The sequence below is a fragment of the Ixodes scapularis genome, unplaced genomic scaffold (assembly GCF_016920785.2).
Source record: "Ixodes scapularis isolate PalLabHiFi unplaced genomic scaffold, ASM1692078v2 PGA_scaffold11__112_contigs__length_91849675, whole genome shotgun sequence".
NCBI lineage: Eukaryota > Metazoa > Arthropoda > Arachnida > Ixodida > Ixodidae > Ixodes > Ixodes scapularis.
The window spans coordinates 60122581-60149695 of NW_024609837.1; the positions used below are offsets into that span (position 1 = coordinate 60122581).

Consider the following 27115-nt stretch of genomic DNA (forward strand, 5'->3'; position numbering starts at 1 on the left):
CGAAGTAACCTGATTTTAGCGAACCACTCCGTTCCTGTGCGCCCTCTTTGCTTTTTTAGGGTTTCGGTTTCAACTGCACTCCTCGTTAAACTCGTGAAACTTCCTGAACAGCTGTCGTAATTGCAGCTTATTCAATGGGCAACTGATGTTTCGTGTCTCTAGGAAGTAGTGAACGACTGTTCGCACCTGTTGTTAGCCTAGTAGGTCGCCTTGAGGTAGCTAGTCGAGTACACGTCAAGTGTGTTGATTGAGCGGCGGTTTGTAATGCTGCTGCTAACTTTGTCTATGGAGTATCAAAATATCTCGAGGACAAATCCATTTTTGGACGTGCCAAACTGAGATCAACGGTATGGCGGATCGGCTCTCTGGAGTTGCAATTATTATCTGCATCGCGCTTGGTGTTCTGGTAAGAAAGCATCAAGCTTCTATGAAACTTCGTGCAATTAGTTGCTTTCCTTCTCAAGAGGAGCTCCTCTGCGCAGTGTTTAATGGGCGTTTTTCTTTCTTTTTTGTTTTGTTTCTCTAGACCTTTCTGCTACTATTTATATTTACAAAGAGACAGATCATGAGGTTTACGCTCAAGTCCAAGCACAGTCCACATGTCCCCATTGGTCATGGCGTGTCAAAGGTATGGGCTTTCTTGTTCGCCTGTGTAACATCAATATTTTTACTACTAGCTGTTCTCATGTAACGATCTCGTGCATTTTCCACAATTGTTTCCAGTCACTGAAAGATGAAGTGGATAGGAGACTGCTCATAATCAAGGACATAACATTCGAGCCAGTGCTCCTGAAGCGAAGTGAAAAGTCGTACTTTGACGAGGGAAACTGTCTGGCGTCAGGTACGGAAGTTTGTCGGCTTCAATTACCAGAAGGTTGACTGATCATCATTGCGTGTTATCACGATTGAAGGAAACAACACATTTTATGTCCACTTTAATATAAAGGCCAACCTGCAGCTTTTACATGGCACGGCATTGATGTATTTCACACTCCGAGTCTTCAGCAATGAAAGGAAAAGATTTTCATTTCGAAGGTAGTACACGTTGTCCTTCAAGCAATCCAGTCCAACTTATTTCACATTCAGCCAGCACGAAGGCACCACTTTCTATTATTTATGCAAAACCTTCAGTTTTTCATTGAATGAAATTTGTCAACAAGGTTCATGTATGTGCTTCATATTTATATGCAGAGTAGAATATATGCTACTCTGCATATAATGCTCTCATTTATATGTCATTCTGGCCAGCTCAGGTGCTAGGCACTTTTATCTTTTAACTTTTAAAATGTCAGCCAAACCAAACGGTGAAACTTTAATTGTGTGTGTGTCCGCATCCTGCATGCTTTGTCATGAGGTTATGTGCCTCCTTTTGTCAAATCGGTGAACATTGGAAAAAAAAAGAGCCAAAGTTAACTCTCGCCACTTCTTTTCATAGCACAGCCCCAGCATCTGTTTCGTATGGCCGTTGTGGACAGCTTGGCTGAACTAGGTAGGTTTTTCCATGGATAAACCCGTTTCTGCGAGAGTTAAGGATGTATCTGAAAGGTGTAATCCGTTCAATTTACTCCTTCAGAGGAGCTGCTCTGCTGTAAGGACAAGACAAAGACACGCAAGCCTGGGCAGGACGTTCGGGTGTTTCTTCTGCGTCAGGTGCATGGAGGCCCCTTTGCCGACTGCGACTTGCGCAGCATTCACAAGTTTCTTGATCTCTACGAACATGCCAGGCATGGTCCCAAGGTACAACAGAGAAGTTCTCATCAACCGCTATATCCCGAGATATAGCCCGCCTAAAAGCGGGAGAAATCGGATGAAAATGAAGAGGAGGCCTACTTCAATGTGCAATCAAAAGAACTTTTAAAAATGCCATTTTTGATTTGCCAAACTTGTTATTTCATTGAGGGACAATAAAGCGTAGAAAACTTACCAGTCAGTGGCCTTTGCATATCTCCTGCCTTGGCTCACTAACTCCCTTTTGACCGAGGTCACCGTTGGGCAGGGCAGTGCAATTACTAAAATTAAGCTATCTTTCGGTAATTTAAAAAAAAACAAAAAAAAAACAGAAAATTGTGCCAAGAATAGGGGTGGGTTATCTTTTGGGATATTATGGTAGTACATATTTTCACATTGTTAACAGTCAATTGCACATCAAGATACGACACAGCTTCACTTAAAATTGTTCTTTTTTATGGCTCTTTTGCGTGTGTCCATATGGCCATCCCCGACTTCACTCGTTTTTGATTTGGATACTGATCATGACCTCTTGTACCAACTGTATAGTCGCATCCTTTCCCATGTGTGAAAACGTCTCTTTATCGAACGTGGCCACTCTTGCATGATCCTTTGAGATCATCCTACTCAAGCCTGTTATCTCTTTTCTAGGAGTTTGGGCAGGAGCAATATCTTGCATTCATGGACATCCTTGAAGAGCTAAAGAAGAGGTAAGGACTCACCTGAGAAATGAAAACTGAAATATGTGTATTAAGTGTTGTGAGAAGTGAATGCCCAAAGCTTAGCCGAAAAATCTGAATTTTGACGAAGCGGTCGTGGACAAAGCAAACGCATATTATGCCAGCAGCGACAACGTCGCACTGAACACAGTGCCGACATGAATTGTCCATTTGAACACCGTTTGTTACCTACTGTTTACATAGTACGTACTTCTAAAATGAAAGCAAAAGTGTCATCTGAAAATAGCCATTAAATGTTGGTTTGAGCTACATTAAACGTTGCAAGCAGTTTTTTTAGAACTTCTTCTTTGCCTTGCTGTTAGCAATTAGTCACCTCGAATGAGCTTTGGTCATGAGTTCAAGGATGTAAAAATGACGCATGTTAGGGCTTGCAATTCTGTAAAAATTTATATAGAGGAAATTTACATCCCCAAGATGCGTACCAGGAGTTGTTTCTAACGAACCTCAGGTCCTATGCATGGTTCTATTTTTGCTTTAATGACAGTGAAATGTGGGACAGAACTGAATTCTTTCTATTATTGGTTCAGCAGAACTTGGGCTTCTTTGCAATCTTTTTAATGGCCATTGACGAAAAGAATATATGGGTTCACTTATGATACAAGATGAAAAAATTACACAAAATGGACACGAAACATATAGACCAGTGGTTCTCAACCCTTGATGTTTCGCGGACCCCTTGTGGATCGACAAATATGATGTAGGACCAAGTTCATGGTGAGGGAAATATAGAGTTACAGGTTAATTATGATAATAATTTAATAAATGGATATAACTAAGGGCTAGTGTGAATCAGACTTCTCTCATTGATATACACATGAGAAAACTCACCGAAAATAGGAACATTTCTTTTCAATCTGAAGAGAGACAACCTTTATTGCCGAGCTTGACTGATGATGCAGGACTTCACGGACCCCTAGAATGCCTTCGCAGACCCCAAAGGGTCCACGGCTTTGCAAAAAGAGCTCTCTGGCCGCCGCCATTTTGCGAACCGAGCGACCCCTATCAGCCAGAACTTTCTGCCACCTGCCTGAGCTGGGGAAACCCTGTCAGCGTGGCTCCCCACCTGCATTGTGCATTCGGAGTTCGCCGGCTTTTCTTGGAAGTTTTAGGGGCGAAGCTCCTTAGGATCTAGCCTTGTTCGTCTGGCGTCCGTGCTCACATCGATCTTGCTCGTGCTCACGTGCTCGTGTAAAGCAAAAAAAAAATGTTTGCACAGTCGACAAGATTCGAACCTATGCGGGGAGACCCCAACGGATTTCTAGTCCATCGCCTTAACCACTCGGCCACGACTGCAGGACGAGTAGGGGGCTCTGAGATGCGGTGGTACCACTCAAGAGCTGGGGATGTCATGGATGAAACGTTGCATGTAGCCACTCAACGTCTATACAGGAGAGGGTGCTGCGGTCAAATGCGTATATAACCAGAATAAAAATTGCATGCGTTCTCTCAACGTTTATAGACGAGAGGGCGCTGCGGTCAAATGCTCAAATGCGTATATAACCACGTTCCGTACCACACATTCTCTTTCTGACATGGATGAAAACAAACGAAAGGCTCGGCATGCTGCAGCTCAGCGTCTACGCAGACAAGCACCACCAGAGCTTTGCCCAATCAACATCATTCACCACGTGGAGATGCGGGCAATTTTTACCTTGTTTGCCTGCTTAGGATGCTTACCCTTTGTGTTTTTCTTCTACTGTGAGAACCAGAGAATGTCGGGGCTCGTTGGCTGAACAGCCTTCGCTAGAAACGAGCGAAGAGAGCGAACGTTAAGCAGCAAGCGACGCGGCTCGTTTGACATTCTTCAAGAAATATTTTCGTTGAGATAATCTCCAAAAAGCCTTCCCAGCTATGTTCCTGGTTTCGCAAAAAGTAGGTGATAGGGTTGGGTCTGGGGTGTGGTCAGACGTTCGTTCATTTGCTTCGAAGCTGTGCAAAAAAAGCAGCTCTCTTCAAAACGTCTCGAAACACGCTGGATTCCGTCCAATCGTCGACACTGTATATTGGATATGATTTGAGACCTTGCTCAAATCCTGTCTGGATGACGCGGCACCGTGGGGTACGTACAATACATGTTGTTCGATTGATGAAACTCATTGAATTACATGTGGGTAAGGAATATCCATGCAATGTGGATATCCTGTGTGGTCAAATATTTTTGTAGATTGTAGATTGACACGGCTGAGTGTATGGTGCCGTAGAAGGATCAACATAAAATGAAACAAACATTCCAGTTGCATTTCTTTTCGCGCATGGACTCACCAAAACAGCTTTCATTTCTTTGTTTTTGTTCCCAATAATAGTTCAAGGCGTTCTTAAAAACCGCAGGAAATTCTGTTCTCCATAGTAGAACAGAAAATAAAAAATAGAATGCGGCAATTTAGTCTCCACCGTCCACAAGTGCGCCTACGCAGGCTGCCACAGCCCACCGACTAGAAAATTCACAGCCCAGAGCAGTCGGGCGACGCTGACGTACCTACTCTCTCAAAACCAGGCACGCGCGCTGTAAATCGCTTCGTTCGAGACTACCGCTGGAAAGGTCTATACTATAGTACTTTTTTCACGGGGGGCCCCAGTACCAAAGATTTATGGGTGGCCTAAATAAATATATCTGCCATCCTTTCTTGGTGCATGCGAAATGCACCGTTTCTTAGAGTCGAGTTCTTGGAGATTGAATCCGAGATATTTTGTGAAAGTTGTGTGTTTTTCATCTGTTTACTTTCTTGAATATAGTATTGTTTGGAAGTTTGTTCTCGAGTCGTTAAGGCTAATTGTGTCCCCAAGTAAATTTCGGTGGACCGAATTGGACATGCTGTCATGCTCTATTGCAGCATTGCTTCCCACGACAAAGGCACGCCGGTGCACAAACCAGTGGCGCAAGACTGTCTGCCCAATCGGGACGCCGACGAATCGCGGCGAGTCGACTTCGACTCCACCCCAGCTGGCAACAATGGAAAAGCCGCCGCTGCCACGGAACCCTTGGCAAGCTGTCGACCGACAACCTTAGCCTTTGCGGAAGATGACAAGGGTCGCGACGCAGCCCTGGAAACGTCCGTCTGACCCCACCGTCGGTGTTAAGATTTTGTGACTGTGAACTACGGTGCTGTGTCGGTGTGACAGGTCGCCTCTCTGCTGCGAAGGGCATTTGTGCAAGAACAATCGCGGAAAGCGGACAAGCGAGGGAAGCTAAACTAAGCCTGTCGCGTGTTGCGACTTGTGCGATAGTTTCGGTAAAGTGAAACAAAAAGTGTGGTTGACTTTGTAAATCTGGCTCATCTTTGATCCCCTGTATGGCATATTACTGTTTGTGCACGACACTGGATTCAAGGATTATGTCAGTTGTACTTGACTTATTAGTTAGCCATGCTTAGACAAAAATAATAATAGTTTTGTACAAAAAAAAAAAAAATTTAGCGTGCAATTTGGTTTTAAAGAACCATATGGGGGCCACTCCTATTTTGCTGCTTTTCCACAATACAGCCAAGCATGCATAGGAAACCTGCTGCCTGCTCCTGGCTTTCCACGGATATCGATGCATATTACAAGAAAGCTTGGGCAACCTTGTGATACAAGTTCATTTGTCAGTGAAACCACCTCTAGTATGATAGCAATACTAAGGCCATCAAACTGCGAGATTGTGTTCATACGTCTGTCACAGCTTGATTGCCAAGTTTTGTATAAAGACCCGATTTTGTGTACGATTCACAGTGTCACTTCGCACTTTCACAACATTACACACATCTCGCGATGTTGCGTCGCATGTCGAGGTCACAAATGTCACAACATGACACTGATGTCGCGACGCTTCATTGCATGATGTTATGTCATGCGACACCATCAGATGAAAGATTGCCTCGACAGACGTCCGCAGCACACCAGGCAAAGGGTCCCGAGTGCTGTTGCACGACATCTTTTCTAACAACAGCAAGAGAAAAGGCATACATAATTCTTAAAGGGGCACCGATACCCCAGAGGTAGTATTGTTTTGTCGGTGTCAAAAATGATGCAAGTTGTAGTCATAAACATGCCAAAATAATTTCCACACGTGTGTGCACTTTTTTACTTTTGGTGCTTTTCTCTCCCGCTTTTTATTTATAGTGTAATCAATCATGAAATTTAGAAGCTTTGTAAGCAACATTTTTCTAATATTTAATAATGGCATCCGTAAAACATGTTTTTTAATGCAATTGCTGATGCACTACAACCTTTGCTTTTGAAATACAGAAAATCGGAGTCTGGAGTGATGTCGCCTCCCGGCTTTCTATCCTCCCTCAGAAAACACGGCGACGCTCGACACATGTAGCGCCGAGGATGATCGGCGAGTGGGGGAATCAAACAACCTCTCAGACTTCGAAAAAAAAAAAATCGTCAACCGGTCAAAACAACTGGGTTTGGTGTCTGTGTACTGTAGTTTCGGTTGTGACTCCACTGGGACAGCCTTTCACGCAGAACCGGTGCGTCGTGGTCCCTCACATCACTCACAAAAGTCCACTGCGTGTTTTCTCCGACCTCACACAGTTTCAGAGAGATTGAGATCGCTGAAAGGGCCCTAAAAGAACTTCAAACTTGAAAGCGAAGCGTCGTCTGCTCAAAGCAGACATGTATACGTTACCCAAAAAACTAACTAAATACCGTTACTCGTTATCGATTCTCAAAAGGAACGCGCGAGTTACGTTAAAGGTAACGAGTTACTTTTCACGTTACTTGGACGACCAAATACACAACTGTTTTTGTTTCATGGTTTCTTCTTTTCTTTTCAGTAGTCGTAGCACTTATGCAGTAGCTACCTCTCGAAGTTTTCACCAGTTATGTTTCCCCGCTCCTTAAAAATACATCTCCGGCGATACTGAAGAGTCGTTCTACCGACGCGCTCGAAGGAACGGCAGTGTTGTGCTTCAGGAAGAGCTGGTGAATCTTTAAGAACTGCGCCTTCATTGAGGACAGCGGGTAATGGGTTCTTTGCCTTCTCGTGTTCACAACCTCAGAATTTACATTCTGTCCGTACCCGGCTCTAGAAAGTTCAACCAATGAACCTTATTGCGTTCACTGGGTGAAGGACATTCCCAGCTGTACAGTTCAGTACAGCAACGTTTATCGCTGGACAGATTAGTCGAACTGTTCGACTTACGTGTTCAGCGATATACGTTCCTGTACTATCGTACAGTTTAGATGTTTTTCGGGTTGCCCACCTACCGTTCTCGCAATAGACGCATACTCAGGCTAGAATAAAAACAAGACCGTTTAAGCGGTGTTGTACACGTTACTCCTCAAAAGTAACGAAATACCATTACTCGTTACTTGGCCTTCAAAGTAACTAAATACGCGACTCGTTCCTTTTCTAAAAAGTAACTAAATACGTTACTCGTTACCGAAAATAGTAACTAGGTAGAATTAACTCGTTACTTGTAACGCGTTACATACATGTCTGGCTCACAGCAATAGCCGGCACGCAAGTGGTTGATAATGGGACGCAGGTGAACACAACACTCTGTTTGCAGGCGCAAGAGAAACTCGAGTTGCAGGACGACTCAATCATTGACGTCACTGCACTGGCGCTGATAGCAAGGGAACTTCAAATTCTGCTTAAAGAAATTGTTCTTTTTACTTGACAAATACTGAGTTTCGAATTTTGAGGGTAATGTCCAGGCACAGTTTTTAATCGTTTTACCTGCCAGCGCACCTCTAATGCGGCACTTCTCGCTCCTAGAAGAAAGAACAAGTTACACCATAAACACATCTTTATTTTAGGACACAATCGTCGACACATCTCGCAGTACTCTCCGTAATTCAGTTGCATCTAAAAAAAATCGGCGCTAAGTAGAACCCAGAAGGTGTAAGCCGAAAAAAATTCCACATTCATAAATACATTATGTACATACGCAACCCGGAGCTTTAGAACTCTGGCACACGCGCCACAGCACTGCACGTTGTCGTTTGCTAGAATCGCGTTTTCGCTCCGAATCGAAACGAGACATCGTAGCAGACGTTCGACGCCGCCGTCGAGGCGCGTTTCTCTCGGCTCTCCGCTTGCACGGAGTCCTTGCGTTCTCCGAAGACGCGACGAGTCTCGACTGCCATTTAAAAACATGACTAGCGACGAAAACGGACTGACACATAACTTGGCGGCATCCGCGACACCTCAACAGGTTCCGCGCTTGCATCGGCGGCCCACCATCGAGAATAAGTTTAATCAAAAACAAAACGTCTGACGCGAGCTTTTTTTTTTTTTTCTCTTCTTTTTCTGTTGCATAAGGCGATCCGACATTCCCCCTTTGTTCCCCGCACAACAGACGGCCGTGGCCGACGATGACGCGAAACTCCACAAGTGCACGTTTCGGGACGAGAATGGGTGCGGGTGGCCGTACCTAACGGGAGGGGGGGAGCAACTTATCACAGCTATAACCTCACGTCCAAGAACAAAGAACCGGCAAAAAAATAAAAAAGGAAAGGCGGCAGAGTCGCAGCTCGAGATCGGCCATCTTGCCTCCTTGACGGAAGAAAGCGAAGCGTTCGCTTCGATGCCGGCGTAACTCTCGTAAAACACCGGGGCACGTCTGTCAAGTTACCGTTCCGTTCGAACTGCGGAAAAAGCTAGATAAACTGACAACGCGGCGTACCGCAAACGTAAAAAAAGAAGAATGTGTCGGGAATGAAGTCGAACGGGGAAAACGAGCCCGGAGTTTTGGCGAAGCTTGCGACGAGGTTCCGGAGCGAGGTGTGAAGTGCGGCGAAGGCGGCGCGAACTTCTAGATGAAGCTCGCGACCACGGCGTCTCGGTCGGGGAGTTGGCGCAGCTTCATGGATCCGTCGGCTCCGCACGAGTAGAGGCGTCCGTGGGCGTCGGTCGACAGGTGCGTCACTCCCATGCCGATGTTACGGAACAGCGTGCTCCGCGAGTGCTCGTTGGGAAACGCGTACAGCAGCACGTGCACGGACAGGCCCCACACCTAAAATAAAAACGCAAAAAAACAACAACATTAAGTCTTTGCACCGTTTCTAGAGCACAGCTCTTAGGCGCCCGTTTCTGGCTTGAGCAGCATCGTTGGCGCCATCCCCGTCAGCGTAAGTGCACGTTGCATTATGGGACGTTTCGCATAATGACATCGCACGTGACATCACGAGGGTCACGAATGACGTCACGAAGGTCACTTGTGAAGGTCACGATGAAGGTCACAACCTTCACAGTGACCTTCATGACGTCACAAGGGGGAGGAGGAAGAGAGAATACCCTTCTCTCCATACCCTCCTTTCCTCCTCCTCAAAAGCTGCACTCTAATTTGGTATTACAGGGAATTGTTAATCTCTTTAATTTCTTGGTTTCTTCCACATTTTAACGTGGTTCTTGTGAAGCGCCCTCCATTGTAAACCGCAGAAGCGAGCGTTTTCTAAATGCCTTTCTTATGCGTGGTTGTCCTCAACCCCTGCGTTTTTACGGACCGTAATTTCACGCAAAAAAGACTTAAAAAGACGAGGAGCAGGTGCCTGACAAAGTTACGTTTGGTGGCATCCTATAACATCCCTATGCTCGTTTCTTTTTTTTTTTCTTCTTTTTTTTTTTCTGCAACTTTGTCAAAGTTGTTTATCCACCACTGCAGCCTTGCACATCTGCGAGAACCCGTGGCTTTGCCTTGCGTTCCATTCACACACACCCTCGTGTGAAAGAGATGCCAAACAAAACCGTGTTGCTTAGACCATTGAAAAGCTAACGCTTAGTACAAGTACTAGAAGGGCAAGCTTACATGGGGAATGCAAGTTCTTATTTTTCATCTTAAATCCCTAGAGGCCCTCAAGGTTGAATAAATGGTAATGATAATTGTAGTGTATTGAGATTATTTCATCGACAAATCGTTTCATCGACAGCTCAAATTAGCTTTATTCTGTAATAAGCTGCAGGAGGCTGTCGCCATGAAGCGGCGTGTACGGGTCGCTCAGGTGAGCTCAAATTTTTGTAATGAGCCGCCTCAGACTGTTGCCGCAAAGCGGCATGAATGCAGGTGGGGGGTAGGTTAACGTGCACCCCAGTGATACACGCGTGACGAAATGTCCATACACCGTGCAACTCGCGTAATGAGTGTCGACAAAACGAAAGTGTCGACGAATCGTGTGTTCATGAAAAGTTGTCCACGAAACATAATTCCACGAAACGAGTTTCGGCAAAATGATAGGGACCCGACAGACAGCCATGGAATACGGTGCCATGCCGGCTGGTTTAACCTTGCTAGTTAAATGAGGTTTTGTTCAAAGACAAAAACATAATAATGATGATGAACTGCACTGGCTAGTGTATCACTTGAAGTGAGATCCTAATCTTAAAAAGCAAAAATTATAAAACAAAAAAAATTCCTCGTTTATAGGTGCATTTACAACATATTTTCTAATTTCTACACTCAGGAAGTGCACATTTACATAGTTGCATCGATTCAAAATTTTTTACTTGAGCTGTTCACAAGCATGTCTTGGAAAGCTTTCTATGTTTTTTGGGGGTTTATTTTTTCACCCCAACAAAAATTGTTTTGCCACAGTATCTTTGGATCTAGAACTTTGATCTGAATATATTTCTTTTTAGGGTTGGATACTTTACAAATCAGATAGTGCAACAAAATTAATATTTCTGAAAAATGTTAACTTACAAAAATTTTCTAAGTGGCAAAGAGTTTAATGACTCCTTTCTAATCCTTAACAAAATAAATTTCAAATTGAGATAACATTTTTTTTTGCTTAAGCTAAAATTACAAGAATAGTTTTGTTTCACTGTCTACTGTTTCTAGGATATGCATAGTTTTTGATGGGGGTATTTTAGAAAAGTCGGACAGAAATGTATGTGACAAAGTTGAAATTTCCTCGGAAACTATAATACCTAGATAGGAAAACAATGAGCTAATGCTTGTGCTTCGCAAGAAATGCTGTAGTATATGTGACAATGTAATATAAATTGAATGGAATTGACAGAAAAATGATTGTGACCAGGACCTCCTCTTGAATGTTACCAGGCTTACCTTGATGTCTCCGTCTGCGGAGCCGGATATGTAATACTCTTCTCTCGGATCTACGGCCAAGCACTTGATGGCGGTATCGTGGGCCTGGAACTTGTGTCGGAGCTGCCGCTGACGCACATCAAAGATGACTGCGGTGCAGTGGTCAAGGCTCCACTCAAAACAACCGCCCAAATGACGGACGTTGTCAATCTCTCCTACCCACGAAACAACTAAACACTTAAGGAAACCATTTAGAAGAAAGCTGTAGAGCTCTCAACCGTAACCCACTGGCTTTGTGGTTGCTAAAAAAAAATTGAGCAGTCCACAGTACGGTTAGAGCGATAGCTGCGACGCGTTGCAGCAAGGTCGGTGGGCTCTCAAACCAAGAGCAAACTCTTGGCTTGAGAGCAAACCAAGAGTTTGCTCTCAAATACATAGAATCGGTGCACTTTCCTTTTAAAGTGCCGTGCATCACGTTTTGTCGTCGGTGTTCGCATTGCCCCTTCTCTCGTGAGAGTGGCCGGGAGTTCGACAATTGCTTACACATTTCTTTCTGTGCGCAAAAGAGCGTAATCAGCAGCTCTATATTTTATGGGAGTTCAGTGTCTTTTCAAGACGTCCCTTGTTTCGAGATACGGGCGACGCCGACACAAGAAAGGATACAGATGTCACCTTTCTTCCCCGCGGAGATGAGCAGCTGGTTCTGCGGCGCAAACACGACCGCCGAGCTGCCGTGCTCGTGGCAGGTGAACGCTGCCGAGAGAAACGATGACACCAAGCTCGAGTGACCCTTGTAGAGAGCACTACCTCCTTACAGGCTCAGTTACTTTCAAGAAAACAAAAACATCAATACTTTATCACCTTTTATCACCTCTGTACTGGTATTACAAGCACACTTCAAAACTGGATTACTATGTGCATCTCCATATCTTTACTATATATGAAAAAATTCTATGCATTATAATTGAGGAAAAGTTTTCAATCAGAATGACATGCAAAAAATCACCCGGAAAGCCATCTGGGTAGTAAGATATAAAATTATATTTAAACTCGCAAGTCATGAAACAGACAGGTACTCGCAGTCAAATTTTTTCTCTTCCAAAAGTACCAAAACCTCTTTATCCTCTGACAAAGGAAATTCATTCACTTTGTTAGAGACTCTGAGGGTTTTTCTTGTCAGAACCCCACTGGAAACGGGTGAACACTGCTGGAATCTGTGCAGAGCGCAAGTTTGTCTGCTCCTTGCATAAGGGTTGCGACGATGTCAAAACGCCGAGTTCTTATTGGCTGATGGAAAAAAATTGTGGGTAGGCCTTGAGGCATCTAGCATTGAGGTATACCCACCATCCTTTCAATCAAAGCCAATCGGAGCTCGGCATCGTACTGACCTCGACGAGGTCGACGCAATTTTTGCACGAAAAGCTGACAACTTGCTTTCCGTGTAACTATCAAAAAAGGTTAAACTTGTTTCTGTTGCTTAGGAGTTTGGTTACTTACCCCTAAACGAGGTTTGTAACATATTTCATTGAACCATATCCTACTGCAATACATTTCAAAGAGATTGTTTCCCATCAGCAGTTCGAGCACAGACATTCGAACCATTCCGCATCATTTCTTTCTTACGGGCCCCTTGCACAAAAAAGTTGTTCAGGTCCCCGCATCAAAAACAATACCTTAAAAAAAAAAAAAAAAAAAAACTACCCAGAAAAGAAAAAAAAATTCTGTGTTTGTTCTTTTGATGAAAAAATTTTTCATTTTCTGCACCACAGTCTCCGGTGTTAAACGACATGATTAGCCATCTGCCAACATATAAAAAATATTCCTAGAAAGTTTCATTTGGTAACGGGACGAAAGGAAAAGCTCACTCATTGTTTCTACTAACTGGAATCTAATGGGCAATGCAACTGTGGCATTGTTTTTTTACTTTGTGGACGTCTTTTATAGGAGATGTTAAAATTCTGTCGACAACATAGAAGGCGAAACGTTTATTAGATTTTTCAGTGCGACGTTAGCATAAAATATATTACTTTTTGGAAATTTTGTTTTCACAGGTGCACTGTCCAGGCATTCTGCTGTACATCTAGTCAAGAAACATTTTGGGTATTGCAAATTAGTTTTTTAATGATAGTTTCTCTAAACAATGTCAGTGTGTTCCAGTGTGTTCCTTTTTCACAATTGATGTAAAAAGATGAAGCTTTGCACTGCATTCTGCCTCACAACTATCAGTACATACGTAAATTTAATTCATATTAAGCCAGAGCTTCAAAAGCTGACCCTTCTAAGTAGCATATCCTCTTTGAAACAGCGAACTGGTTGAACATATAAATGTGAAGATAAGTTTAAAACTTTTACAAAGCTCAAAGAAGTGGAAGCTGCTACCTAAGAAGAGTTCAGAAAGGGACCCACTCAGGGAGACTCAACATAGAAGCCAACATTTCGCCAAGAATCCTATACTCTGCATCACTAGTTATGTGCAGTGCAGGCGAAGGCAACGTCAGGCGAGGGGAGAGAGGGAGAGCACTAGAAACGTCAGAAAGGAGACGAGGTTTCTCCTCTCCTCAGCCTTCCTAATGCTTGCCCTTTCTCCTCTCACCCAGTATTGCGTTCGCCTGTACTGCACGCAACTAGTGACACACAGCGTAGAGTGAAACGTTCTGGTCTCCCAGGAAATTCTTCTCCCGGATTCCAAGTTACAGTTTGGGAGGCCGTTGTCACGAAACGCGAGGGTCGCGGGGAGCTTCCTCACCGGAGACGAGGGCCTTGCGGTGGGGAAGGAGGGTGTCCCAAAGGCAGACGTTGCGGTTTTCATTGGAATGTCCCGCTGTGGCGATCAGACTGGACGAGCTCACAAAGGCAAAGTCACTCGCTTGTTTAGAGTGACACGACGCACTCTGCGGAAGGGAAGAAAGACACGGAGCAATGTGAGGTGTCCGCTGAAGCAGCTGCTGTGCCCGCTTCCCTAAAGTAATCAAGTTAAATCTCTACGAAGGCAGATCAACATTTCTCCGTGTTTCCGAGGCATGCACCTAATGTTGCTTTTAAGCTTAGCTAAAACTTTGTTGCTTCTTGCAGCTTTAGCACGAAGGTGGTACAAAAGTTGCAGAAAATTAATATTTACAGCTTCTTCCCTACTTTTAACGCAGAATGTGCCTATACACTCGTTTTCTATGAGAAAACCGTTACATTTTACACGTGGGACCCATGCCGCATGCATACAGGGTCTGTCCCAAAACTTCCCGGATTGATTTTTTGTGGTCGGCAACGCCGCCTGGCGGGGTGGGGCTTCAGGTGGAGAAGTTAGTGGGGGATATAAGCTTCCAAACGAGACCGGTCTCAGTTGTCTGCTATCAGTTGCTGAGGCAGGTCACGCTCCGCGCAGAGGCATCTACAGCACCCTCGTCGAGAAAAAAAATGGACCAGTTTTTGGAGAAACGTTATGCAATCAAGTTTTGTGTGCAACTAGGTAAAAACGGGGCGGAGACGCTCGAAATGCTTCGGAAAGCCTACGGCGACGACGCAATGAAAAAAAGCCAAACTTTCATGTGGCACAAGAGGTTCCGGGAAGGTCGGGAGTCCGTCAACGACGACGACCGCTCGGGACGCCCGTCGACATCACAAACGGATGACTCGGTGCAAAAAGTGTGTCACGTTTTGGACAAGGACCGGCGATTAAGCGTTCGAATGGTCGCAGATGAGTGTGGAATACCCAAAACAATCGTTCATCGCATTTTAACAGAGGATCTCCAAATGAGGAAAGTCTGCGCGAAAATGGTGCCAAAGGTCCTGACGAGTGAGATGAAGGAAGAGCGTTTGTTGAAATGTCAGGAATTGCACGAACGCTTCGAAACAGACCCAGAATTTTTGGACAGAGTGATCACAGGGGATGAGACGTGGATTTTCGAGTACGATCCCGAATCAAAGCGTCAGAGCAGCGAGTGGCACACCACGGAGTCTCCTCGCCCGAAAAAAGCAAGGATGAGCAAATCGCGAATCAAGGCAATGCTCATTGTGTTTTTTGACAGAAAAGGTGTGGTTCACAGTGAATTCGTGCCACAGGGACAAACAGTCAACAAGGAGTTTTACTGTGAAGTGCTCAAACGGTTGCGAAACAGGGTTCGACGAGTCCGAAAAGAAATTTGCGACAACTGGATCTTGCACCATGACAATGCATCAAGCCACACCGCGCTCATTGTCTCCGAGTTGCTGGCCAAAATATGTGTGCCAACGCTGCCCCAGCCACCGTACAGCCCCGATCTGGCACCACCGGACTTCTTTTTATTCCCAAGAATCAAAAGAACCCTGAAAGGAACTCGGCATGGGACGCTGGAGACGGTAAAAGCAGCTGCGACGACCTCACTGAAGGAGGTTCCTGTTGACGGCTTCCAGGGCGCCTTCAGTGATTGGGTTCAGCGTTGGCAACAGTGCATCGAAGCAGGGGGAGATTACTTTGAAAAGTTCTGAAAAGATTGTAAACTGATATTGAATAGATGATTTATAAAAAAAACTATTCCGGGAACTTTTGGGACAGACCCTGTATAGCCCCAGAGGAATGCCAGAATGTCATGTGATACCATGACGTCATGTGACATTCTGATGTCACGGTGCCACGTGATATGCTGATGTCCCATGATGTCAAGTGACACCCTGATGGCACGTGATATCATGATGTAACACGACTCTAACGTTACGGTGCATGCGACTCTGCGACGTCACATGATATACTGACATTAGGACGTCACGTGACTCTGTGACGTCATGTCACACTGCGATGTCACGTGACATTATGATGTAATGTGACTTTGACGTCACAGTGTCACACGTCTCTGTGACATCACATAACTGTGATGTCAGGTTGCACCATGACGTCACATAACAGCCTGCTGTCACGCAACACCCTGACGTCATGTAACATTATGATGTAACGTGACATTACAACGTCATAGAAGCAGGTGTGCCCGGCTCATTTGCAGCACATTCCATACATCTCCAGGTTCATAAAATATGATGAAGACATGCAGACTTTTTAAGTGCGTTTTATCGAGTTCAGGACATGCCCAAAGAGAGCAAATAAGTGTTTCACTCACAAAGAAAGGCTTGGCATTTGGTGATGTGACCCCCACTTGCCACAGGCTGAGGTTACCGTCACCGTCTGTGACGCCAAACTTGATGGAAGAGGGGCAAGAATAAGAGAGATTAGGAATTTGTTCGTTATAAAACAAGTAAAAAAAGAGATAGTAGTTTACATGTAAAACAGTTTAGAATCAGCAACTGGAAATGGTGAGCTCACATTTATCTCAAACGTGAATTTTACTGGTTCAAATGATTACAGTGATGTCTCATTAATATGGACACCTCCGTTCCCCCTAAAAATCGTTCATAAAGTGAACTGTACAAAATAACAAAACAAAAACGTGTGTATTTACCCAGTTCATCCTTGAAAATGTTGTCTATATAGTGGGGTATCCATATTAACGAGACATGACTGTATATCAAAATTTCAACGGGCCATTTTCATTATGTTGCGCTACCTTTAAAGAGGAATGAATCGAAAATATTCAATGAATGAACCATTATACAGCCAAAGATTTCTTCTTTTGGTGGCTTCATAACCTATATTCTATTCAATCATCACGGTTCATTCATCTACACATGTTCAATTATCAAAATTTAAATATTCAAATCACTCTTTATCAAACAATTTAAAAATGAACTGTTGCTATCCGTATACCATATGTTACAAGACACGCTCTAAAAATATGCTGGTATAGGCATTGCCCCAGAAGGTATTCTACCAGGTGTCTCAAAGAGTGGCCAGGCTCTTTAAATCAACCGCAAGAATCGGTTTCTTAACCCAGTGGTTCTCAAATGGGGGTCCGCGAAGGCATTCTAGGGGTCCGCGAAGCTCAGCCTCATCAGCTAAGCCCGGCAATAAAACTTCTATTTTCCCAGATTGAGAAGAAACGTTCCAATTTTTGGGTGAGTTTCCTCGTGCATGTGTCAATAAAAGAAGCCTACTTTACACCAGCCCTTAGTTTATTCATTTACTCAATCATTGCCATCATTTACCTATATTTTCCCCTTCCCCTCACCACGAACGAGGTCCCCCGTCATCTTCGCCGATCCACAAGGGGTCCGCGAAGTAACAACGGTTGAGAACCACTGTCTTAACCTATCAAGCTACAATTTTGTGTAGCGTTGCCCACAGGTGGTGCATTTTGTAGCGTTAGCTACACTGGTCGAGGTTGAGCAGTTTCGCGTGGCCCTCATAATGAGCCGTGCTCATTATGCGAGCCATGCTCATTATGCGGAGCGCACGGCAGCAGTGGCGGAGCTCCGAATAATGAGCATGGCTCGCATAACGAGCATGGCTCATTATGAGAGCCATGCGAAGCAGCCGCCGCGCGCTCCGCCGTTGCCTCGCCTGCCTCGCCGGTCTGCGCATTCCGGAGCAGTGACGTCATAGCCGCGGCAGACGCACTGGCGCCGCCGCGTGCCCAGCTGTGCGCCTCCGTTGCGCAGTAGCCAAGTCTGATGCTGCACCGGAGCCGCTTGATAGCGCCACTCATTTTGTGCGCATAAGCTCACGCTACGTATATCCTGGCACAGCCGAGCTAAGCCACTGCAAGTTTTTCTATAAAATTTGCAAAGAGCAAACTTAGCTGAGGAAAAAGTAAAAAGGACCGCATCTCCACGTGGTGAATGATGTTGATTGGGGCAAAGCTCTGGTGGTGCTGATGATACTGATTTTGTTCATAGGCAGTGCTGATGGTGCTGATTTTTTTTTTTATCGCTCATAGGTAGTGCTGACTTCCAGGTTGCATTTTGACTTCATTATTACTGCTTTATGGTCGGTGAAATGCAGAGCCAGTGGTTCTTCTAGCGGATCAGCTTGGATCCGCTAGAAGCCGTGGGAACGCATCTCCACCGCTTAAGTCAATGGTCCATGTCAGAAAGAGAATGTGTGGTATGGAACGTGGTTATATATGCATTTGAGCATTTGACTGCAGCGCCCTCTCGTCTATAAACGTTGAGCCAATGAATGCGAAGTTTAACGCGATTATATACGCATTTGACTGCAGCGCCCTCTCCTGTATAGACGTTGAGCGGCTACATGCAACGTTTCATCCGTGACATCCCCAGCTCTTGAGTTGCTATCACATCTCAGAACCCCCTACTCATCCCGCAGTCGTGGCCGAGTGGTTAAGGCGATGAACTAGAAATCCCTTGGGGTCTCCCCGCACAGGTTCAAATCCTGTCGACTGCGCAAACATTTTTTCTTTTCTTTCATCATTTTCTTTTTGCCCTACACGAGCACGAGCACCAGCAAGATCGATGAGAGCATGGACGCCAAACGGACAAGGCTAGACCCTAAGGAGCTTCGCCCGTAAAAATGCACCACCTGTGTGGAATGCTGCTCAAAATCATAGCACAATGGGGTTAAGAAACCGATTCTTGCGGTCGATTTAAAGAGCCTGGCCGCTATTTGAGACACTGGGTATTACTTAGTTGACTATGGTTTGTACCCTATGCTCCATATTTCAAAAATCCATGGAATTTAGACTGCCTTAAACTTACCCAAAGTTAGTACTTCTTTTTTTTTTCACAAAAACCTTCCTTACAAAAAAAAAATAATTCCAACTGCAAGAAAATTCTCCAGACACATGTCCAAATACCTTATTGCCTTGCTGGTTGAACAGAAGGCTGGTGACCTTGGCGAACGTTCCGGCCAGTCTAGGGGTGGACACCGGCTGCGTGTGTCCCCACTCCCACAGGCTCACCGAACCATCCTGGCAGCCAGACAAATCTGGGACGCAGAAAGAGTAGAAGAGTAAATTGACAGTGTAGCAAAACTTCCCGACGTAGCTGCAATGCAGCAGCTCCAACAGAACTTCCTCCCGTCATAACCACGGGACACCCTTCCATCGTACCTACGGAGTGGCTCCTGTTGTCACTAAGATGTCGCATTCTTTCATAGATCCCGAGGTTCGACCGATTCAGCAAACCTTAAAACTTTTGGCTGGATTCGACGAAGTTTGACTTATTAGCAGCGTTGCCCGACTTCCACACAAAAAGAACTAGAAAATTTGCAAAACCATAATTTATAAATTAGTTTATTTTCTATTTTATAAAACAATTACCAAATGCTACACAATATAAAAGCAAACATGCGCACATTCGATGCTTTCGTTAGTTTAAAAATGTGAAACAATAAAATACCCAACCAATATTGCACCCCTTGTCTACTAGGGGGCATCTGTCTGCATTTCAATTTTCGTTCGTGCGTATTAAAGCTGATCTTTGGTCGAACTTTACGTGAAGGCTGGTTCCCAAATTTGCGTTGACTGTGTTGCGCTACATTGCGTCATGCAATGCAGCGCCTCCCCATTGGCTGGTTGTAAGGGTCGCCATAGCAACAGCTTGACGCAAGCAATCTTAACGAAGTCAAACGCAGTCAAACGCAAATGCGTAAACGAGCCTCTAGAAGTTGGATCTGGTCGAAAGCAGACATTGGCAGGTTTGCGACATTCCCAGCCGTCGCCATGAAATTGGGGCTTTTTCCCGTCGTAACTACGGAACGTCTTCCCATCGTAACTATGGAGTTGCTCATGTTGTGATTACAAAGCTTCCGCCTGTTGTAGCTTCAACAGAAGCCGTTCCGTAAGGACGTTCGTAATGCAGTAACCAGACACTCACACAGCGGCAGCACGGGATGAGAGGTTAGCCGGCGAACGGAGTCCACCTTGTGTCGCTTCAGCTGAGGAGAAACGCAATTGCCAGAGTCAGGTATATGTCAAGCCACATATTACACCACTTCTGAGGCAACTAGAGGGACCAACACGTTGCAACATTCCTGATGCCGAAGCACCTTTATGACACACCTACCTGTTAGCAAGTAGTAGTGTGGTTCAGTAAAGACCAATGTTTGCATGTATGTTGTAACACTTGTATAGTTTTCTAGTATTAATATGTTGCAAAATGGGTTTCATAAACAAGATGTGCATATTATACATTATTCAGTGTAATGGGATTTACTATACACCATTCACAGTGTAATGATACATACTATATCCCTTAGTGGAATGTACAATACACCCTTCAGTGCAATGGCACATATTGTACACCATTCATTGTCTAATAATATACACCTTCCAGTTCTTATAAAAACTAATTAATAGGATGCATAACAAGCAAAAAAAAAGGGTCAGCCAAAAAGTTATGTTTGCAAAATGTTTGCCAAACCCAGCACCACAATGGACCTCTTCCACATACCGACGGCACCAGGCGGTGGCTGCACGAACTAAAAATCGAGGAAGTGACCTACCTGCGCTACCAAGCGATAATGGGAGCTACGCTAACAGTTTCTTCGCTCTCTGAGCAGCGGCGGCTGCCCAACGCGACTTTAAAGAGGAGCATCCGTGGCGTCCACCAAAACGTCGTGTTTTCCTCTCCGTCGTCGTTCTTTTTTCTGTGTAACACAATTATATATATATATGCTGCAGTTACGTGTTCTAATCGCTGATATACAGCCTCCTTCCGAATTTCCTCGATTTTTCGTTCAGACTTCCGCCGCTTGGCATCGAGTGCTCGCGCGTGCGCAGAACGCTTCTCGGAGAAGGTCCATTGAGAAGTAGAAAGCATGATGCAAGCATTGAGTTCTTAAGGGGTACTGGTGGCAGAACACTTACCCTAAAACAAAAAATGAAATGGCAAACAAGAAACACAGCGGCACATGCTGAGTCGTTCCAATGAAACACTGACGACAGCACAGTGACAGTGAAAGAAATGATAGCAAGCGAGGCAAAAATACAAAAGCGCCAAATACAGTGGAGGCAGAGGATTAGTTCAAAATCAAAGAACCTGCTCATCATAAGCACCTTAAATGTGTTTTTTTTATAACAGCCCTATTCTACATCTCCCAAAAATTTAAGACGTATAATGACACCCATGGCTTCTAACCACACCAGCACTAAATATTACTTTAATAGGCGGTGAACAAGAGAACAGAGGAATCTGATAATGCGTTCACCTCTTCCGTTAGTACTGCCTGATAGACATAGCACTAACTATGGTCTGCTTGGGGGATTGCATACGTGCCTAAAAACTTTCATAAGCACTGTTTAAGTCAACTGAGTAGGCTGGACGAGGAGTGTGTTCATGGATTTTTAACGATGAGCACGGACAAAGAGTGTAGTCGCGACAAAATGTATGTTTATGTCTTCTAGTGACAAAGAGCATCGTCGTGTTCTACAGGCAAAGAGCATGTTCATGTGTTTTAGCAACAAAGCATGATCATATGTTCTAGTGACAGAGGGCATGTTCATGCATTCTAATGACCAAGAGCATCCTCATGTGTTCTAGTGACAAAAAGCATCATCATGTGTTCTAGTGACAAAGAGCATGCTCGTCTGTTCTAGTGACAAAAAGCATCCTCGTGTGTTCAAGTGACAAACAGCATGTCCATTTGTTCAAGTGACAAAGAACATGTCCATTTGTTGTAGCAACAAAGAGCATGTTCATGTGTTTTAGCAACAAAGCATGATCATATGTTCTAGTGACAGAGGGCATGTTCATGCATTCTAGTGAAAAAGAGCATCTTCACGTGTTCTAGTGACAAAAAGCATCCTCATGTATTCTACAGTCAAACCCGTTGATATCGAACTCGCAAAAAAAATTCTAACAGTTCGATGTAGTGGGTACTTCGATATAAAAGTTTTCATAAAATTGACTCTCAAAAATCCACTTTTTGCTGACATATTACACAATAAAATAGTCTTGCATTTGCTGCTTTTTCTTTATTGCATCCACATAATATTTTTCTACGTTATCGACGGACTCCAAAATGCTGAGGCCGCTGCCTTTTATATTCGCGCATTAGCGCTAAACCATGCCGAGAGCACGGCGCACGTCCGAGCAGGAGCACCTTCTCCTGCAGAGCGCCGTTTTGCTCTGCAAGTTGGCTTTCCCCTAAGGCAGGCGGCAGCATTAGGGAAAAGCCAGCTAGCAGAGGAAGCTGACTTTTTTTTTTTCTTCTTTTGCAGACGGAGCAGTGAAAGGGAGCACGGAGAGCCTCTCCCCGCTCCCCCCGCAAAAGATTTTTTTTCCTCCAAACAATCAATGCGGTTGCCAAAAAAAAAAAAAAAGTCAGCGTACTTTGCAATCTGGCTTTCCCCCAATGCGACCGCTCGCATTGGGGAAAGCCAGCTTGCAGAGCAAAACGGCACTCTCGGCAGTTCGATATATCGGTAGCGGCTGCTATTTTTGTTCAATGCAACAATAGTTTTTGCTATATATTATCACTACTAATATTACTCTGCACAAAAATTGTTCGATTTGAGGGATAAATCGGTGTAAACGGATTCGATATAGTCGGGTTTGACTGTAGTGACAAAGAGCATATTCATTTGTTCTAAAGACAAAGAGCATGTTCATGTGCTTTTGGTGACAAAGGGAATCCTCATCTGTTCTAGTGACAGAGAGCACGTTCATGTGTTCTAGTGACTAAGAGCATGTTCATGTGTTCTAGCGACAAAGACCATCTTGATGGGATCCAGCAACAAAGACCATATTTTGTGTCTTCTAGCTCGCTTTGGTTCATGACTATACTTATGCTGCCGCAACACTCCTGCAGGCATTGCTCTATCATACAGAAATACAAAGTTCTCCGTTATGAAAGATGTTGGCTCACAGCAATGCCTATACGAGGACAACAAAATATGCAGTAGGGTAGGATTAAGGCCCATGTCTAATTTGGCACCATTCTTTCTTCAGCTTCCCTTATGACAGTACTTCTATTCTAAGTGTTATCTGCAAAAAAAGAAATGGGTTCTGTTTCAATCTATCTCGACTTCCGGCTACCATTTCAAGTGATTCCTCCTCCACATCATTTGGCGGCACCAGAGACATGATTGAGGCCACTATTTTGTTCGAAGGCACTCACCGGTTTGATCATGTGACGGCTTCGCTCGAGCACAAACTGACAGAAGTGGGGGTTTGAGCTCCCGGGGAAATTGAGCCCTTTCATCTTTTTTTGGGGGGTGGGGCATGGTTTTATGCAGCACCAAGAGAGGAAAGGAGGTTATTATGGGAGTAGGGGGGTAGACAGGGGGTTAAGAAAAGAGAAGAGAGAGAGTACCACGCCTCAATGTTAGTGGGTAAGATCGGGAAGAGTTAATAAGAGCAGAGCGGAAACTATGAATCAAGTGTGAGAGTGAAAACCTTGTTCAGAATCGGTTTGTGAGGTTCTGGCAGGGTTGCACATATCGCCTCGGGTGCTAAAGGTGCTATGCCGTCTCATGTGTTCACGTCAAGAGCATGATGTTACATCCTTAGACTTTGTGAAATAAGTTTTTGAACCTGATGAAAGTGCTTTCATGAAGCTCAAATTTGTCAAACTTGGCCCTCGATAAGCCCGTAACGTTTAAGCCCAACTTTTCGAAAAAGCGCACGACATTCAAGGCGGTCGACTTTGAGTAAGGTCTAAAATATTTAAACATTTTCGAACTCAAACCTCGAGAGGTTTGTGAGATCTCTCAGAAACGTCTGGCATCTCCTCGACACGCCAGAACTCCACAAACCAGTTTCTTCACATTCAATAAAAAAATTTATGAGATAAAAATTGCAAGTACGCACACTGCACGAAACGGTTAGCATGGCATCCATAGTTTTTCACGCTTTACACGGTCGGACAGATTGATGAGATCCGAATGTTACCGCTTAAGTTGGGTCTCCGAACGAGCATTCCCCACCACACAAATGCCTCAATGGACGCCTTTCAAGAAGAGTCGACCGCTCGTCCGCACTAAGCGTGCCACACCCTTACCTGGTCTCTTGTCGTTTCAGATTTGTCTTTGGGGTCAACCAGAGCCGCCAACTAATCTACGCTTCAGAGTAACGACAGTTTTGCCATCTGGGTGCTTAGAATCACTGTTAAAGGTGATAATATGAGGCATATTTCTTAAATTGCAGAAAACTGTTTTCCCTCAAACAGAAATGTAGAAAAACTGCTTGCAACAAGGCAAGACAGTACCGCCCCAGCTTGCCGGACCCATACCTGAAGCTCGAGAAGTGACATTTTCAAATCTTTACCAATCGCCAATAACACTGCATTAGTCATGTACGAATGATGAATTTTGAGTTTCAATTGACTTCAAAGCAAATAATAGTGGTTTTGGTCGAATATTTTCAAATCAAATAGTTTCCCAAAGTATTTCAGTGCCGTGCACCATGCTCAGAACGAAAATTCTGCTTAACTCGTGAAGGTTGTTCCTTACCTTCCACTTGTCCAATTCTAAACTCGGTTATTTAAATATAACTACAATATGAACTGTGGCATGTAAACGACAGATTTGTCACAGTTACCCTAATCGAGGGGATTTATAGATCTGCTTGCTATATGCAAATATTCTTTCTTCAATTTCAAATTTGACAAAAAGAGAAAGCACTAATGATGAAAGCGGGTTGTCAAGACATTGCTGCCTAACATATACTTTTGCATAAACGCGGCGGGTTAGCCCCGATGACCGATGAGTGCGCTTCTCACCGAGCACCGGTGCACTGCGGGGAAGCAATACTCGCAGAGCTCGTGGGCTCAGCGGGCATTGCTTCCCCACACTGCACGATGGGAAGCGCACTCAACGGAGCTAACTCGCCACAATCAACATTTCGGAAAGCATGAATATTGCAGTTCACCTCGAAGCGAATACCAAATAGCGTGTTGTTCGAAACTACAATTATAAAATTTGAATCTTCGCACAACACTACTCCGCACTAAACATAAAAATGGCAACACATACAAAAAAAAAAATGGGGAAGGTAGGAGTACAGCTTATTCAGTGGCTTTAGGTGTAACTAAACAATGCATTAAACAAATACCAAATAGTGTGTTGTTCGAAACTACAGTTATAAAATTTGAATATTTGCACAACACTACTCTGCACTAAACATAAAAATAACAACACACACAAAAAAAAAATCGGGGAAGGTAGGAGTGTAGCTTATTCAGTGGCTTTAGGTTTAACTAAACAATGTAACAAACGGGTCTCACTTCGATGCCAATCAGTGAGACGCAACGTAAATTCCGCCATCAACATACCATGGTTGTTCCTCGACCTGTCTGTGCCGAAAGACTGGGTGGATTGGCGCTGGTCGGACTGTTGAAGGTCGAAGCGCCGCCCAGACCACCCGCGCCCGGTGCCGCGTTGAACCGATCCAACGGATGTTGCACTACCAGGAAGTCCAATGACTGGGCAACTGCCTGATCAGGAGGCCTGTTCCGGAAAAAAATTTCTTTGTTATGTGTAGGAAAGTGTTTGGGCACCTAAGGACTTCTTACGTTTCCTTCCTATGCTAGCAGTTCCCTGTTCCAACTTAAGGCACTCCCTTTGCCACACTTTACTTGAAGTGTGAGCGTAGCAGAGGCTATGTGAGCGAGCACTGAGCTTTCCGCATGACTGCTCATACAGTGCAAGCATCGTTCGAGGCAACGTGATCATGCTTGTAGCTTCGGCTTTGCTCGCACATAAAGTGAACCAAACTATGATAGCGCTGTCTATTTACAGGGCCTTAATTATACCATGCCCTCTCGTTCACATGGCCGTCAAAAGCACACATTTTAAGATCACTTGCTTCCCTCTTTTCTAAGGTTATCAACCACACCTTAATGGAACCGAAGAGAATTCTTGTGTTAGCTAGGGCTATATAATTTGAAAGTAGAGTGTTACAAGCAGTGTGACATTAAATGAACCTCACTCAATTAAAAGAAAGCTTAGTATACCTAGAAACTGCAGCCCACATCTTTTTTTTTCAGCCTCAATTGCCTCCAGCCGACTCCTGATCTTGCGCACACAAAAAAAGACATTTATAAGCAGTTCCTGCATAGGGTTTCGACACCAAGCTCAGTATGGTGGTAGTATTAAAGCCCCAGATACTAATTACTACTTTTATTTCTTCACAACACTAGTATTGACTGGCAGCAAGAAATCCCCTCCTGCTTTCCTTACGGTGCTGCTGCTCGGTAAGCACTAATGCCACAGGTCAAGATCCCCACCTTCCCCAGCCCAACGTTATTACATTAGCTCAGTTACGGAACTGCTCATAGACCCTGCCTGCATGAGCAGTACCCCCCTCACTCACCACGCCTTGCCTCTTGCTGCTCGACGCGCCGGACGGCTGCCATACTAACTACAGCGTATTCTATGGGATACGTATGTTTTGAAGCACAGCGTCCAGATGGCGTTCCATTATACTCTAAGGAAAAAAACAGTTTTCGAACGGAAACCTAGATGGCGCTTCAAATGACGGAAGGTAGACAGAAGTGAATGACGGGGGGTACCACCTTCCACGGGAGTTCCACACCCGACCTAATCAAGCGACGTTGCCCTAGATGCGAGGCAGCGCCAAGTCAGGGTAATCTCCGGTGGAACTACATAGTTAACCCCCCCAAAGGTTTATGCGTCGAACCAACTTGAGGCATCCGGTAGGCCCCCGTGAGAGACTAAGGACTAATTTACACCATTCGGAGTCCATAATAAGCAACAGGAATCTCGTGTAACAGCTGTCGGAGTAGAATCTTTGCCACCTGGAACACGAGGCCTGTGCACTACGCCACTGTTAGTGGATCCTAACTCGCCACGAGCGGTAAACACGCTAAGGGGGCCAATCACGCGGTGTCAG

The 27115-nt window shown here is 44.7% G+C and overlaps 2 protein-coding genes across 2 annotated transcripts in view; one reads left to right on the top strand and one right to left on the bottom strand.

Moving 5' to 3' along the window:
* The first annotated feature begins 16 nt into the window (after nt 1-16).
* On the top strand, nt 17-6170 carry LOC8036136 (protein C1orf43 homolog). The gene is made up of 7 exons (XM_002411687.5): nt 17-406; nt 527-628; nt 724-841; nt 1436-1489; nt 1574-1737; nt 2380-2438; nt 5300-6170. Exons 1-7 carry the CDS (start codon nt 350-352, stop codon nt 5526-5528), a joined length of 783 nt encoding a protein of 260 aa, XP_002411732.4. The 5' UTR covers nt 17-349; the 3' UTR covers nt 5529-6170.
* A 2018-nt stretch (nt 6171-8188) lies between these two features.
* LOC8036137 (dmX-like protein 2) overlaps nt 8189-27115 on the bottom strand; it is a 131716-nt gene continuing 112789 nt past the window's right edge. The window contains exons 49-57 of the mRNA XM_029983147.4: nt 25536-25710; nt 23382-23465; nt 20138-20198; nt 19117-19247; nt 16528-16605; nt 14190-14334; nt 12107-12196; nt 11465-11592; nt 8189-9415 (exon numbers count right to left, since the gene is read on the bottom strand). Coding sequence (XP_029839007.3) covers nt 9215-9415; nt 11465-11592; nt 12107-12196; nt 14190-14334; nt 16528-16605; nt 19117-19247; nt 20138-20198; nt 23382-23465; nt 25536-25710 — 1093 coding nt within the window. The 3' untranslated portion in view covers nt 8189-9214. The remainder of the gene's footprint in view (nt 9416-11464; nt 11593-12106; nt 12197-14189; nt 14335-16527; nt 16606-19116; nt 19248-20137; nt 20199-23381; nt 23466-25535; nt 25711-27115) is intronic.